Source organism: Delphinus delphis, chromosome 1 (genome assembly GCF_949987515.2).
Source record: "Delphinus delphis chromosome 1, mDelDel1.2, whole genome shotgun sequence".
NCBI lineage: Eukaryota > Metazoa > Chordata > Mammalia > Artiodactyla > Delphinidae > Delphinus > Delphinus delphis.
In genome coordinates this window covers 43,667,081-43,682,373 of record NC_082683.1, presented here as the reverse complement: position 1 = coordinate 43,682,373, position 15,293 = coordinate 43,667,081, and the positions used below count along the sequence as shown (strand labels likewise).

The following is a 15,293-nucleotide window of genomic DNA, read 5'->3' as shown; positions in this document are numbered from 1 at the left end:
GCCCGTGAGCCACGGCCGCTGAGCCTGCGCGTCCGGAGCCTGTGCTCCGCAGCAGGAGAGGTCACAGCAGTGAAAGGCCCGCGTACCGCAAAAATAAATAAATAAATAAATAAAATGGATGTTTCCTATTTGAATAACAATACATTGTCAGTCTAAATTTGGAAATTTTTATGTCAAAAGTTCTATTAATGCAAATTTATATCACCACACACTAGATTAATAATAAAGTTAAATCAATGATAATTCACAATTAAGATACAAAACTAGTAACAGGGCTTCCCTGGTGGCGCAGTGGTTGAGAGTCTGCCTGCCGATGCAGGGGACATGGGTTCGTGCCCCAGTCCAGGAAGATCCCACATGCCGTGGAACGACTGGGCCCGTGAGCCATGGCCGCTGAGCCTGCGCGTCCGGAGCCTGTGCTCCGCAACAGGAGAGGCCACAACAGTGAGAGGTCCGCGTACCGCAAAAAAAAAAAACTAGTAACAATAAAAAAAACTACTATCAACTTAAGACAACATTGCTGAGGCACTGATTACAAAGCTCTCTTCCAAGAAATTACTGGAATTCCAACAAGCTACATTTGTATGGTACATATTTGGTAGGAGCTTTGCAACACTTCCAAGTATCAGACAGACTTCTTCATAAGCAGTCTCTGAGGAATCACACATTGATACTCATTAGCTCTTCCTAACCTTCTTCTCATGGCTTTCTTTTAATCTTCCTAAATTTAAAATTTTCTTTCTTATATTCTCCTTCCTTGAAGTATTTAGTCATCTATGCAATACTCAGCTAGAGACATACTCAGTCACTTCCCTGTGACTTAGTTATATAATTTGCTGGTTGCTTTGTTTTATATATTTAAAAGCTTCATTCTGTGACTATATTGCCAGGATCATGACAAAGAAGCATTTCAGCATTCTAAGCAGTAGGCTACTTATTTCTAGCAAGTGGGGAGGTGGGGGACACTGAGAATTGACTACATATTGCAATTGTAGTCTACGGTTGGAGGAGACTGGGGCTTCCACTGTTGCTGGTATGATAAAAAATGAAATAGATCAGGCATCTTTTATATTTGGGAACTAAAGTCCTCAAAAATGCATCCAATAAATTAATAGTTGAATGAATTAGTAAGTTACTAGATGGTAATTTATCTCAAAATTCACTTTACTTCTCCTCATGAAACTACTTCAGGAAATATCTGACACAAAAAGTATTAAGATTTGGGGCTTCCCTGGTGGTGCGGTGGTTGGGAGTCCGCCTGCCGATGCAGGGGACGCGGGTTCGTGCCCTGGTCCGGGAGGATCCCACATGCCGCGGGGTGGCTGGGCCTGTGAGCTGTGGCTGCTGGGCCTGTGCATCCAGAGCCTGTGCTCTGCAACGGGAGAGGCCGCAGCGGTGGAAGGCCCGCGTACCGCAAAAAAAAAAAAAAATTTTAAGATTGCCTTAATTTCTCGAGACAGACCTTGTGGACTTCAAATTGGTGAATAATAAGGTCTCTCTTTTGCTTAATTAAAAGGAAAAATACACTTTACAGATGATGCCAGTAACAGTAGCTTACAGTGAATAAAGCAAATTCACATCCTTTATTTCATTTGATAACTTTATGAAGTAAAAAAGGAACTTTATGAAGCAAAAGGAAGTAAAAAGAAATATATTACAAATTTCATTTTACAGTTAAGGAAGCTGAGGCACAAAAATGAAGTGACGCTTCCAGAGGCATTGAGCTTAGCAGCAAGAATACTGGACCAAGATTTGAATTCAGTGCTGTTATACTGCAAATAACCTAGCTCTTCTGATCCTCAGTCCTGTCCTTTGTAGAATGGGGATAATATTAGTCCTTATCTCATGATGCTACTGTCAGGATGAAGGGCAAAGATGTATTTAAAGCCCCCAGCACAATGCCTAACAGAGTAATAACTCAGTAAATGTTCCCTTCCCACTTAATAGTCATGATCTTGCACAAGTTATATAAATTCAAGTTTCAGACACACAGGGCAGAAGGTTCATGATTGTAAATTCTCAACAGAGAATTTTCCCATCCAGAGACCAAGTCAAGATAAATAAGTTCCTTTGTTTCCCTACACCATCAAGCAGATATTTTTTAGTCTACATTTTCACCAACAGTGTGGGCATTTTGTTAGGTGTTCGGGTCCTGGCTTTATGTAGTTGTCTCAGTTCCGACTCATACGACAGGCTAAAAAATCTCATCTCCTACCTGAAAGGCTCCTAGGACTGACAGATCCTCCAATAGAAGGTAATGGCTCTGACAGTGTTCCTTTTTTTTGTAACCCTGGATGATTTTTTCCTAAAGATTGGACCAGAAACCAGGTGACTACAAAGATTACAAACTTGACCATTTCAGTATTAGAAATAACTTTTTTTACTGACATCTCTCTGAAGGACTATGTAACACTGCAGTGAAAAGCATGGGTTTGGGAGTCAGACTGCCTGGATTAAAATGCCAGCTCTACCACTTACAAAACAATATAACTTTAGGCATAAATACTTAATCTCCCCATACCTCAGTTTCCTGATCTGTAAAATACAGACAATAACAGTACCTACATTACAGGATTGTTGTCAGAATTAAATAAATTTTAGGTGAAAGACACTTAGAACAGTGACTGGCATATATTAAATGCTCAATAAATGTTAGCTACTACTATACAATATAAACTCCATAGACCAAACACTATGTTTTGTTCACTGCTGTATTCCCAGAGCCAACAATAATGTCTGCTACATAGTAGGCACTAAATGTTTGTTGAATGAATAAACAAACAGTCAAGCACAAATTTATTATTAGGTGTATTTAAAATACTTATTTGCTCCTAGAGAAAGAGACTATATGTCTAGAGAGAAATATTAAGTCCCAAATCTAGCCTTGAAATTAAACAATGGGATTGAAAAGCAGACAAATGTCATTTGAGTTCATTTTGATATAAGAAACTTCAGATATTGGAACAATCTTTGATTCCTCATTTTAGTAGTATTCCATGGGAAATCTCTTTTTAGTTTATGGGGTTTTTTTCCCCTTGTATTTTTTACTGATTCAACCAAGTTAGACTTCCAGGAATAAACACCTAATGTAACCTTAGATTTGATATAATCCCTTTACCTTCTCTTTCCCCAAATACAATCATTTTACAAATGAGGAAGAAGGTCAAGAAGGTAGTACCAAAGGCACAGATATATTGTGCTCAAGGGTACAGATCTTTTGAATGATTTGGCATGGACTGAGGGGAATTATTTTTCTTTTTAAAAAAACGCACCAACTAGGGAATTCCTTGGCGGTCCAGTGGTTAGGATTCTGCACTTCCACTTTAGGGGGCATGGGTTGGATCCCTGGTCAGGGAAACAAGATTCCACATGCCATGTGGCGCAGCCAGAAAAAACAACCACCACCAAAAAAAAACCACCAACTACTCTTTAGAGATCCCTAGACACCAAATAAAAATGCAGGTAAGGCAAGCTTCTTGCATGTGTCACTTCAAGGCTTGGGCAGTGTGGCAAATGGCTGTGTGTTATAGGGCAAGGAGCTAGATTTCTATCTAAAAAAGATCAAGGCCTGCAAAGGTAAATAAATCCCCTTCCCATCCATCTTAGCTCATGTAATAAAGCTATTCTAAGAAACAAAACAAAAATTCAGGTCAGTAATCACTGAGCAGATGAGCAGATCATAGGAATCAACAACTCATAGATATACTTTAGCATTATTTTCCTCTAAACTACTAGCATTAGTTTTGAAATATAATATGGTAAACAGAGAAGCTCGGTTAATAATGGAAAGAGCACTGGGCTTGCAGTCAGTCCTGGCTCTGCTACTTAGTAGCTGTGTGTCCTTAGGCAAATAAATTAACTTCTCAGTTTGCTTATCTGTAAAACCAATGCTAAACCTCCATCTCGACTACCTCACAAATGGCAGTGAGGAATAAATGGGATGTGTATGAACGTGTCTTTAAAATACTAAAGTACCATGGAAATATTAACATAATTGAATGAAGGGTTTCTGGTGTGAAAAATTGGGTAATATATTAATGGAGTTTACACAAAATTAAAACCTATAAAAGCAGCTTGGGACTTCCTTGGTGGTGCAGTAGTTAAGAATCCGCCTGCCAATGCAGGGGGCACGGGTTCGAGTCCTGGGCCGGGAAGATCCCACATGCCCCTGAGCAACTAAGCCCGTGTGCCACAACTACTGAGCCTGCACTCTAGAGCCCGCGAGCCACAACTACTGAGCCCGTATGCCACAACTACTGAAGCCCATGCACCTAGAGCCTGTGCTCCACAGCAGGAGAAGCCACTGCAATGAAAAGCCCGAGCACTGCAACGAAGAGTAGCCCCCGCTCACCACAACTAGAGAAAGCCGGCGCGCAGCAACAAGACTCAAAGCAACGAACACCCAATGTAGCCAAAAATAAATCAAATAAATTTATAAAGAAGAAAGAAAAAAAAAGCGGCATGCCCTGATTCCATAGTACTATAGGTAATAGAATATATCTACTTTACTAAAATATTTACCTTTAACATGCTAGAATCTTACTACATTTTTTTAAGAGGTGGAAGGGATCACAGAGAGGATTTAATACAACCTTTTCACTTTAGAGATTTAAAAATGGAGGCACAGAGAGATAAAATGATTTGCCATAGGTTAAAAGGCCTATGAAAAGAATATAACTGATATTACGTAACTAAGAACATTGAAACTTTTTTTAAATGCCCTTAGAAAAGGAGAATATGACATTGAACAGGCATTAAGATGCTTTTGAGAGCTAAGAAAAGTGTTTATACGAGGGAGAACTGGAGATAGGAAAAAAGAAAAAAGATCTTTATACAGAGCTAACAAAATGTTTAAATAATTAACCACCCCTCTACATTTACCAGTCACTGATTCTTTACTATCTGTATTTAAATATTCTGTTCTCCAGAAGGATACCTCCACAAATTACAGACAAATAATTTGTAAATTTTTATACAAAGGGATATTGCTTTGCAATTCATCTTGAAATCACTTGGCTTCTTCCCCAACTCTTTCTGATGAACTCTTCTGTACAGAAATGTTTATCCTAGGTCAAAAGTATCACTTAACGCTAGTAAGAGAAACTATCTGATCCAAAGTTTCTTACCCATCAAAACTCTTTTTCCCCTCAGGGGACCTGTACAGAGTGTCACCTTTTTTTCCCCTTTTTCATGACTCACATCTCAGTTAACATCACCTTATGCACTTCTCTACAAAATACACACATTCTTTCATTGAACAAATATTTATTTACTTACTGTGTCTCATGCATTATGCCAAGTGCTTAAGACATGAAGCTGAAAAAATACAACTCTGTTCTTACCCTCAGGGCGCTCATAATCTGGAGAGAAAGCCAGCCTTCTTAACAAAAATACCGGGACCACCGGGTAACTGCTGTAACCAAAGCACATACAATGTACAGGGGAGGCAAACAGGAAAGGAGGAACCCAAGGCTGCCTGAGGGTAAATGAAGGCTTCACAAGGAGGTAGGGTTTAAGGGGAGACCTGAAGGTTAAATAATCAAGAAGGGCACAGCATCTAGGTTAAAGTAACAGTGTAAGCAAAACTAGAGGCACGATAAACAAGCATGTGTGCTCAGTATTACTGAGCAGGAAATGAAACGACTTTTTCTCATAAAATGATTGGCTCATTAAAGAATTAAATCTTAAGGGCTTCCCTGGTGGCGCAGTGGTTGAGAGTTCGCCTGCCGATGCAGGGGACACGGGTTCGTGCCCCGGTCCGGGAAGATCCCACGTGCCGCGGAGCAGCTGGGCCCGTGGGCCATGGCCGCTGAGCCTGCACATCCAGAGCCTGTGCTCCGCAGCGGGAGAGGCCACAGCGGTGAGAGGCCCGCGTACCGCAAAAAAAAAAAAAAATTAGATCTTAAGAATCCTAGTATACTATGCAAAACTATTTGCTGAGCCCCCACTATGTGCTAGATGCTGCCAAGTACACAGGATACAGATCTTTGTAGACCCATTGCTGGCCATATGTACAGCTGCCACCTGAGTTCTGCAGTACAATCTGTGTGGCTGCAGCAGGGCTATAAGACCACTATAAACTAGTGGGGCCTAAACTGTAGGTTCCTTAAGCATAGTGAAGAGTCCACAAATTTACATGCATACCAAGTATGCTCTGTCCACAATAGTATCTTGAAATGTACACTTTCAGTGCACAGTAGATACTGTTAGAATTAAGAGTACAGTATCACTTTAAAATAATACTTAATTTCTACCAGCCTTTTGGTTTTCTCCCCCAGCTGATGTATTCTAAAAGCATATTCCTGTCACGTGTCTCAAGCTTTTCAATGTTAAAAAGGTATCTAAATGCTAAACACAGAATGCCACCAACATCTGATACTCTCCAAATGCTTTGTAGAAAGACGATTTGGCAATATGGATCAAGAACCATAAAATTATATATACCCTTTGACATATTCAATAAATATGAATTACTTTTATAATGGAAATAACAGTACAAATATTTTAAATGCCTGAATTCAGTTTAGATTCCTACAGTCTCATAGAGTACAGGGAAGGTATTTGAAATAGCACAGACTTAGGGGTTGGACAAACCTGTGCTTGAATCCTGTTCTGTCACTTATTAGGTATATGACTATAGGAAAGTTACCTGATTTCTCAAAGCCTCAGTTTTCTTAACTGTGCAATGAGAAAGCATCATCAACCTCATGGAACTGTAAAGATTAATTAGTATATCATCTGATACACTGTGTGCTCACTAAATGTTTGAGATCATGCTCTCTAAATAAATGTCCCAGCATTCATGAATTTTGTTTTGGGCTTCCCTGGTGGCACAGTGGTTAAGATCTGCCTGCCAACGCAGGGGACACGGGTTTGACCCCTAGACCGGGAAAATCCCACACACCGTGGAGCAACTAAGCCCATGCGCCACAACTACTGAGCCTGCGCTCTGGAGCCCGCATGCCACAACCACTGAAGCCTGTGCACCTAGAGCCTGTGCTCCGCAACAAGAGAAGTCGCCACAATGAGAAGCCCGCACACCGCAACGAAGAGTAGCCCCCGCTCGCCACAACTAGAGACAGCCTGTGCACAGCAACAAAGACCTAACACAGCCAAAAATAAAAAAACACAAAGTTCTGTAAAAAGAAAAAGAATTTTGTTTTAACATTATTTTCCCATTTTAATTATTAGCATTAAAAATGTCTTTTATTCTATTGCAGATAATGACTATTTCTGCTACTTATTGGTTATATGTTTTTAAGGGTTAGCTTTAGAACCTATGCAAAAAGTAGTGTTCTAGCCAGCATTTCCTAATTCATGGATGATTCAATCATTAAATTCAACATTGATACCTATTTCATTTTGTATATTTAAAAATATTTTTTAATTGAAGTATAGTTGATTTACAATGTTGTACCAATCTCTGCTGTACAGCAAAGTAACTCAGTTATACACATGTAAACACCAATTTGTATATTTTTGACCATCTAATAAAATAATTATTTAAATTTTTCTCCTGTAAAAACAGAATAGTTGAGAGTATCCAAAAATTTATCCACTGAACATGTGTGAATTAGTGGAAATGAGAAAACTGGCTCATCATATTATAGTCACTCAGTTGTTATAACTTCATCTGAATACAGAACAACACAGTAATTTTAAATTATTTTTATTCTTAGAATGAACTGTTGGTTAAAGACAGGAAACACAAGCTGCACTGATGATGAAATAAGAGTAAATGAGTGCATTTATCTTATCAGGATTCTTAAATGGTACATCAAGGTATCTCAGTATTTTTTTTAAGTATTAAAAAAAGAAATGTGATGACAGTTATATCCAATTTGGATTTTCAATATTAGAAATAAACTATCCGTACCTCCAATGTTTTATTTGTGGAGACAAGCTTGCAAGCAACAGTCTAGAACCATTCTTTTTGTTTTGTCACTTAGAAACAAAACAGAAAAATTATAAAAACTTACTGATTTTTATTGATCCGCCTCCTAGAGTAATGAAAATAAACACAAAAGTAAACAAATGGGACCTAATTAAACTTAAAAGCTTTTGCACAGCAAAGGAAACCATAAACAAAACAAAAAGACAACCCACAGAATGGGAGAAAATATTTGCAAATGAAGCAACTGACAAGGGATTCATCTCCAAAATATACAAACAGCTCATGCAGCTCAATATCAAAAAAACAAAGAACCCAATCAAAAAATAGGCAGAAGATCTAAATAGATATTTCTCCAAACAAGACATACAGACAACCAAAAAGCACATGAAAAGATGCTCAACATGTCTAATTATTAAAGAAATGCAAATCAAAACTACAATGAGGTATCACCTCACACCAGTCAGAATGACCATCGTCAGAAAATCTACAGGGCTTCCCTCGTGGCGCAGTGGTTGAGAATCTGCCTGCTAAGGCAGGGGACAAGGGTTCGAGCCCTGGTCTGGAAGGATCCCACATGCCGCGGAGCAACTAGGCCCGTGAGCCACAACTACTGAGCCTGCGCGTCTGGAGTCGGTGCTCCGCAACAAGAGAGGCCGCGATAGTAAGAGGCCCGCGCACCGCGATGAAGAGAGGCCCCCGTTTGCCACAACTAGAGAAAGCCCTCGCACAGAAAGGAAGACCCAACACAGCAAAAATAAATTAATTAATTAATAAACTCCTACGCCCAACATCTAAAAAAAAAAAAATCTACAAACAATAAATGCTGGAGAGGGTGTGGAGAAAAGGGAACCCTTGTACACTGTTGGTGGGAATGTAAATTGGTGCAGCCACTATGGAGAACAGTATGGAGGTTCCTTAAAAAATTAAAAATAGAGTTGCCATATGATCCAGCAATCCCACTCCTGGGCACATATCCAGAGAAAACCATAATTGAAAAAGATACATGTACCCCAATGTTCATTGCAGCGCTATTTACAATAGCCAGAACATGGAAGCAACCTAAATGTCCACTGACGAAGGAATGGATAAAGAAGATGTGGTACATACATAAAATGGAATATTACTTAGCCATAAAAAGAATGAAATAATGCCATCTGCAGCAACATGGATGGACCTAGAGATTGTCATACTGAGTGAAGTAAGTCAGACAGAGAAAGACAAATAGCGTATAATATCGCTTATAAGTAGAATCTTATAAAACGGTACAAATGAACTTATTTACGAAAGAGAAATAGAGTCACAGATGTAGAAACCAAACTTATGGTTATCAAGGGGGAAGCAGGGTAGGTGGTTGGGAGATTGGGGTTGACATATACACACTACTATATATAAAATAGATAACTAATAAGGACCTACTGTATAGCACAGGGAACTCTACTCAATACTCTGTAATGACCTATATGGGAAAAGAATTTTTAAAAGAGTGGATATATGTATGTATAACTGATTCACTTTGTTGTACACCAGAAACTAACACAACATTGTAAATCAACTATAGCCCAATAAAAATTAATTTAAAAACACCCACTGATTTTTAAAGTACAAAAAAAGCAAGAATTCCTAATTTAAGGTTAAAAAGTCAGTTCTTATCTATTTTGATGCCATAAGCATAATTAATTTCAATCTACACTGTAATATATATTCATTTAAAAATATGCTTTATCTTATGTTAATGTGTCATTTGTTGAACAGTAATGGCTGAAATTTAAGGTATTTTGTTCAGTATATTATTAAATAACCTATATATATAATTCAAAAATAAATATATTAAATATATATATTAAAAGTACTCCTTTCTCATATCATACAAAAACTATTTTAAAAAATAATGTTGGGAAGTGCTAATTCTCCCTCTATATGACCTAACACATGACCTTTGGGAGACTTACTGTTTGTAAATTAAGGACTTTGGTATGGTAAATTTACCTTGTTTTCATATTCTCATAAATCCCTAAAGGCAGCATAATATATGAAAACCGAAGTCCAGAGAGCAAAATTGCAAAGCTGTTAGTGATTCTATAACTCCTTAGTAATGCCTCTGTGGAAAATTCACTTAGCCAAAAAGTGGTGTGCCAGATCTTCCTACTTCATTTCCCTATACTCACCTTCCTCCAATTTAAATCATCACCACCACCACCACAAGGTTAGGGTGAAAGTTCATGCACTTCCTTTTCACCCAGACTAGTGCAACAGCTCTTGCCACTCCAAATCATGTTTCATATTGATCTGGAGTGATCATCCTCAAAATCTCTTATGATAATTCCTTCACATCTTTCAAGGTACCCAAGGTTTTTACAATGAGGCCCAAACTCCTGAGCCTATGATTCAAGGTCCTCCATAATTTGACCCTAGGCTCACCTAGTCTTGCATCCTATCACACCCTTAATGCTAGAATCATACATTTCCCTGCATACATCCTTCAGTTTCAGCTTCTATGCTCAAGCTAGTCCCTTTGCCAAGAATGGCTTTCCTGGGCTTCCCTGGTGGCACAGTGGTTTAGAGTTTGCCTGCCGATGCAGGGGACACGGGTTTGTGCCCCGATCTGGGAAGATCCCACATGCCGTGGAGTGGCTGGGCCTGTGAGCCATGGCCGCTGGGCCTGCGTGTTTGGAGCCTATGCTCCACAACAGGAGAGGCCACAACAGTGAGAGGCCCGCGTACCACAAAAAAAAAAAAAAAAAAAGAATGGCTTTCCTTTCCTAACTCTTACCCAATAAAACCCAGAAGTTAAAACTCCAATTCAAATGTCCCTTCTCAACAAAGCCTCCCTGACTTTTTCTGACCCTCCCCAAAGTCATCCATCCATTCAACAAATATTTATCAAGCACTTATTATGCACCAGGCACTATGTAGGTGTTAAAGATACAATATGAGGGACTTCCCTGGTGGCGCAGTGGTTGAGAGTCCGCCTGCCGATGCAGGGGACGCGGGTTCGTGCCCCGGTCCGGGAGGATCCCACGTGCCGCGGAGCGGCTGGGCCCGTGAGCCATGGCCGCTGAGCCTGCGCGTCCGGAGCCTGTGCTCCGCAGCGGGAGAGGCCACAGCAGTGAGAGGCCCGCGTACCGCAAAAAAAAAAAAGATACAATATGAGCCAAACAAACACGGTCTCTACCTTCCAAGAGCTAATACTTACCTCATTGGGTTGCTATGAGGATTAAATGAGATAAAATATGTAAAGCACTTAAAACAGGGCCTATACACAGTCACGTTCAATAAATATTAGCTATCAGTGTTGCTGCCTAACCATACTATTTAAAATAGTTGCCATACACAAATAGATATCACTTTATACCTTACCCTGATTCATTTCTTCTTAGCATTTATAACTATTCTCATTACACATTTGTTTACTGTCTATCTTCCTTACCCCAAGGGACCATGCCTTTTTTTTTTTAAACCGCTGTAACCACAATGCCTAGAACATTACCTGGCCCTCAGAAGCTAGTCAAAAGCCACTTCTGTATCATTGACTTTTATGGTCTGGGGGTAGAGACAGACATTAACCAAAAAGTCAGAGCAAGAAATACAAAATTACAATTGATGTGTATTCTATGAAAGAGAGTTACATAATGGACGTGTGTGACTTAGGGTTGTTTGGGAGTTTTTCTGATGAGTAGGCAGGGTAGCTGGGGTTTCCCTGACTTCCTTGAGCTGAGAACTCCAGGATATGCAGGGTTAACAGGCAAGAGAGAGTACTATTACAGGTCATTCACATGTGTTATTTGTTCTATCTGGTTTTCCACAACATAACTCCTGTAATTTAATCCTTTAGGTTTCTTCCTGAAAGTAGGATCCTTTGGGAAGCCATCCCTAGCTATTCAAAACACAACATAACAATGAAAATTTTGAAAAATATAAAATACGAAGCTTTATAATAATGTTTGGTTCTATTTATTGAGTGCCTACTACACCTGTTACACAAGGAAATTTTTTAAAGTAGCCTCTACAAATAATTCCTAGCTCATAATAAGCTAATACTTTGCCTTCTCTTCACCTCTCCCATACATATACTTTTACACTGTGTGCATGTGTTTTAACAAGTAAGGAAAAATCCAGTTAGTTGGAGACAAAGTCTAAACCATAACCATGTCTAATGTCTTTCTAGTCTCATTTCCTACTACACATCCTCATTCCTGCATTCTTCATGTCACATAAAGGTAATCCTGCTACCTACAATACATCCTAATTACTTTCTACTCACATTCACAACAAAGCATTCTTCCCCTACCCAAAATGATCTATATAAATCCTACTCACCTTTCAGGCCCAGCTCAAACGGCACTTTTGGATCCTAAATACCCAAAAAGGAGTTCATAACTCCCTCTGTACTCATACATTCATTCTCAGTGGGATGGCTAACACTTCCAAAAATCTAGCCATTTGGTGTATCTGATGGGACAGCTCTTTATTCTGAAAAGAAGATCATCACATCTTACTAAATTTCCTTTTTGCACCAAAAATAAGATTCTCCAACTCACTCTTTCTGTGTAGTCCACTAGTTGCCTCAAATTTCAGTTCAAGATTATATTTGTCAGATAGGAAAATGAGACCATAAAGTGAAATCATTCAAGCACCTACCTGGCCTGGGCACTGGTAATAACAGGAGTTAAGTAAGGCATAGTCACTGCCTAGAAGAACTCACATTTCAGGGGAAGAAACAGGTTAACATACAATGACAGTGTGATGAGTTGTGAATGTGAAGGATTGTTGTGGAGTCAGACACTGGAGATTGACAACCTAAAAATGCAGAGTCAGTGAGTTAGGGAAAGTTCACCGATTAAATAACTTTATAATAAACCACTTTCCAAAAAAGCAGATGGGGAAAAAACAGAAATTAACTAACCTCCTAGGAGAACATAATTACCAGGACTTCGTTTTGACTAGAATGTCTTATTCCTCCCAGAGACCAAAATTTAGATTGCTGCATATAATGGAGCAATGGGTTCATTAAATGAACTGCAAACCATGTGTAACCCAACTCAATGAAAAACCCACTGAAGCTTCAAACAGGCAAGAGAGAGAAACAGGAAGGAGAGAGAAAATTTGCAAATGTAAGGCTCTCCCAACTAAAAGCAGAGAGGGCAAAACAAATGAAGATAATACAAGGTATTAAAGAGACTGTCACAATCTGACTGCCAAGCTGATTTTCGGTCTCCAGATGCTCTGGTCTCTGCCTCCAAACAAAAACCATTTGTTCTGAGTAATAGTAAAGCTTGTAAATAAATATTTTTAAATTTCCCAAACTGTAACTCCACATTAAAAGATACTCAAAAAAAAAAGATTCATTTTAAAACGTTTTAAGTTATTTCTGTCAAAAGGCTAGATATCTCATAAGGCCATAGTATGCATGCCGGCCCTCACCCCATGCCTCACTCCATCACTCCAAAACACACTATCACTCAGGTTTTGCATTGACATTAGGTAATAAGGCTTGCAGACTCTCTCCAACACCTCCAATCTCCCTCTTCCCTCTACAAAAAAGAAAAGGAAGAAGAAAGAAAGCCTGCGACCCGCTATCTGCCCGCCCTACAGCTCCTGGGAAGCAATCGTCCTCAAATTGTTCCTGCTTAAACCCTTGAATCCCGTAGAAGGAAATGGGGACAGCTGTGAGAGCGGGGAAGAGAGGACATCCGATAAGGGGGAGAGGAAATGTGGATGGTGGAGGACGAAAAGGAGAAAGGATACAGAGAGGAGAGGGCAGTGGAAATAAAATGGTGAAAGGGGGTAAGAAGCGAGAGCAAAGAGCAGGAGCGAAAAAGAGGGAGGAAAAAGAAGGACGGCGTAGACTTCCCAGAAGAGAGAACAACGCAAAATGGTAGAGGAGAAAAGGAAGGTCGGGTTAAAGGACGAGGAGGAATAGGCAAAGGGGAACGCGAAAGAAGCTGTCACTGGGGGTGATTTAAAAAAAGGGTGTCACCGAGTGGAGAGAGATTAAGGGGGGCAGGGCTGTCACCCCAGTAGGTGGCCGGAGACCAAGGGGAAGAAGGAGTCGGTCACCGAGGGGGAGGTAACAAGGTGGGGAGGTAAAGGCAGGAGCAGACGGGGCATCAGAGCTGGGGAGGGCAGGGCCGCGGGGGCCAGGGTGGCTGGCGGCTGCGGCTCAGGCAGGCCTCGCTCCCTCACCATGGCTGCGCCGGCCTGGTCCTCGGGCATGCAACCTCTGTCCTGGGCTCCGCGGCGGGCCGGGCCTGAGCCCGCCCCCAGGCTGAACCTGCGCGGGGGCTCCAGGAGGCTCCGATGAACAGCGGCTCCGGGCTTGGCCCAGGCCTCGGCCTCCCTGCCTCACAAGCTGGAAGGGTAGCAGCCGCAGCCGCAGCCGCAGCCCGACCCGGAGCGCAGACTCCGCCCCCGAGGCCCCGCCCTCGCCGCCAGCAGGAGCTTGGCCCCGCCTCCTCTCTCTCACTGCGCAGACTCGGCGGAGGAGTACCAACAATAACCGCCCCCACCTGCCCCGCCCCCGATTTCTGGCTTCTCCCCCTCCCAGGCCCTTAAAGGAGCCACACTTACTCAAATAACTAGAGCTTATAAATAAGAGCTTTAAATACACGACGTAACAGGAGATTAGAGCTGTCACTCCTTTCGGTCACCTATAGACCCCTGTGCTCTGGTTTATTGTCATTCATTCTTATTGTCATAATTCTTGGTGATTTCAGTTGTTTTAGATGATTCCTCCAATGCCCTAACTTCTCAGGTTCTTCTCCTCTAGGGATCACCCTTGCCTCAGCCCCTCATTTCCTTGTTCATACTTTAGGTCTTCGCATTTCCAGTAACTGTAACTCCTCTATAATCTCAGTTTTAATCACCCAACTCTCCCACCTCAACCTCCTTCCTTTCTAGCTCATTTCCTCTAATACCCAACTCCAAAAACTCTTCAGCTCCACCAAGACTCAGGATCTTACTACCTTTTCACTATTCTTCGCACTATCCTATGTCCTCATTTCCTTTCATGAATAGCTTAGCTTCTATGTCCATTATGAAAATCAGTCCTAGGTATTCATCTTCATTTCTCCAGTCCTTCTTTCCTTTCCCTGTACTCACCTGAGGAAACTGTAATCCTGTAGCAAAAGGGGGTAGAGGGCTTCCTGGTGGCGCAGTGGTTGAGAATCCGCCTGCCGTTGCACGGCACACGGGTTCGCGCCCCGGTCCGGGAGGATCCCACATGCCGCGGAGTGGCTGAGCCCGTGAGCCCTGGCCGCTGAGCCTGCGCGTCCAGAGCCTGTGCTCCGCAATGGGAGAGGCCACAACAGTGAGAGGCCCGCGTACCTAAAAAAAACAAAAACAAACAAAAGGGGGTAGAGTGGAAAAAAATGCAAAATCATACTGACCGGCCTCCACCTAC

General features: G+C 41.1%; 1 protein-coding gene across 3 annotated transcripts in view; it reads right to left on the bottom strand.

Annotated features, from left to right (window-relative positions):
- The window catches only part of ZYG11B (zyg-11 family member B, cell cycle regulator), a 79,958-nt gene extending 65,680 nt beyond the window's left edge, over positions 1-14,278 (bottom strand). For 2 of the 3 annotated variants that reach the window (XM_060022115.1, XM_060022126.1), the window contains exon 1: positions 14,078-14,278. In XM_060022115.1, coding sequence (XP_059878098.1) covers positions 14,078-14,107 — 30 coding nt within the window. In that variant the 5' untranslated portion in view covers positions 14,108-14,278. Of the gene's footprint in view, positions 1-12,596; positions 12,692-14,077 lie in introns of all 3 variants that reach the window. The other variant, XM_060022136.1, reaches the window with a different exon arrangement.
- Between the last annotated feature and the right edge of the window lie 1,015 nt (positions 14,279-15,293).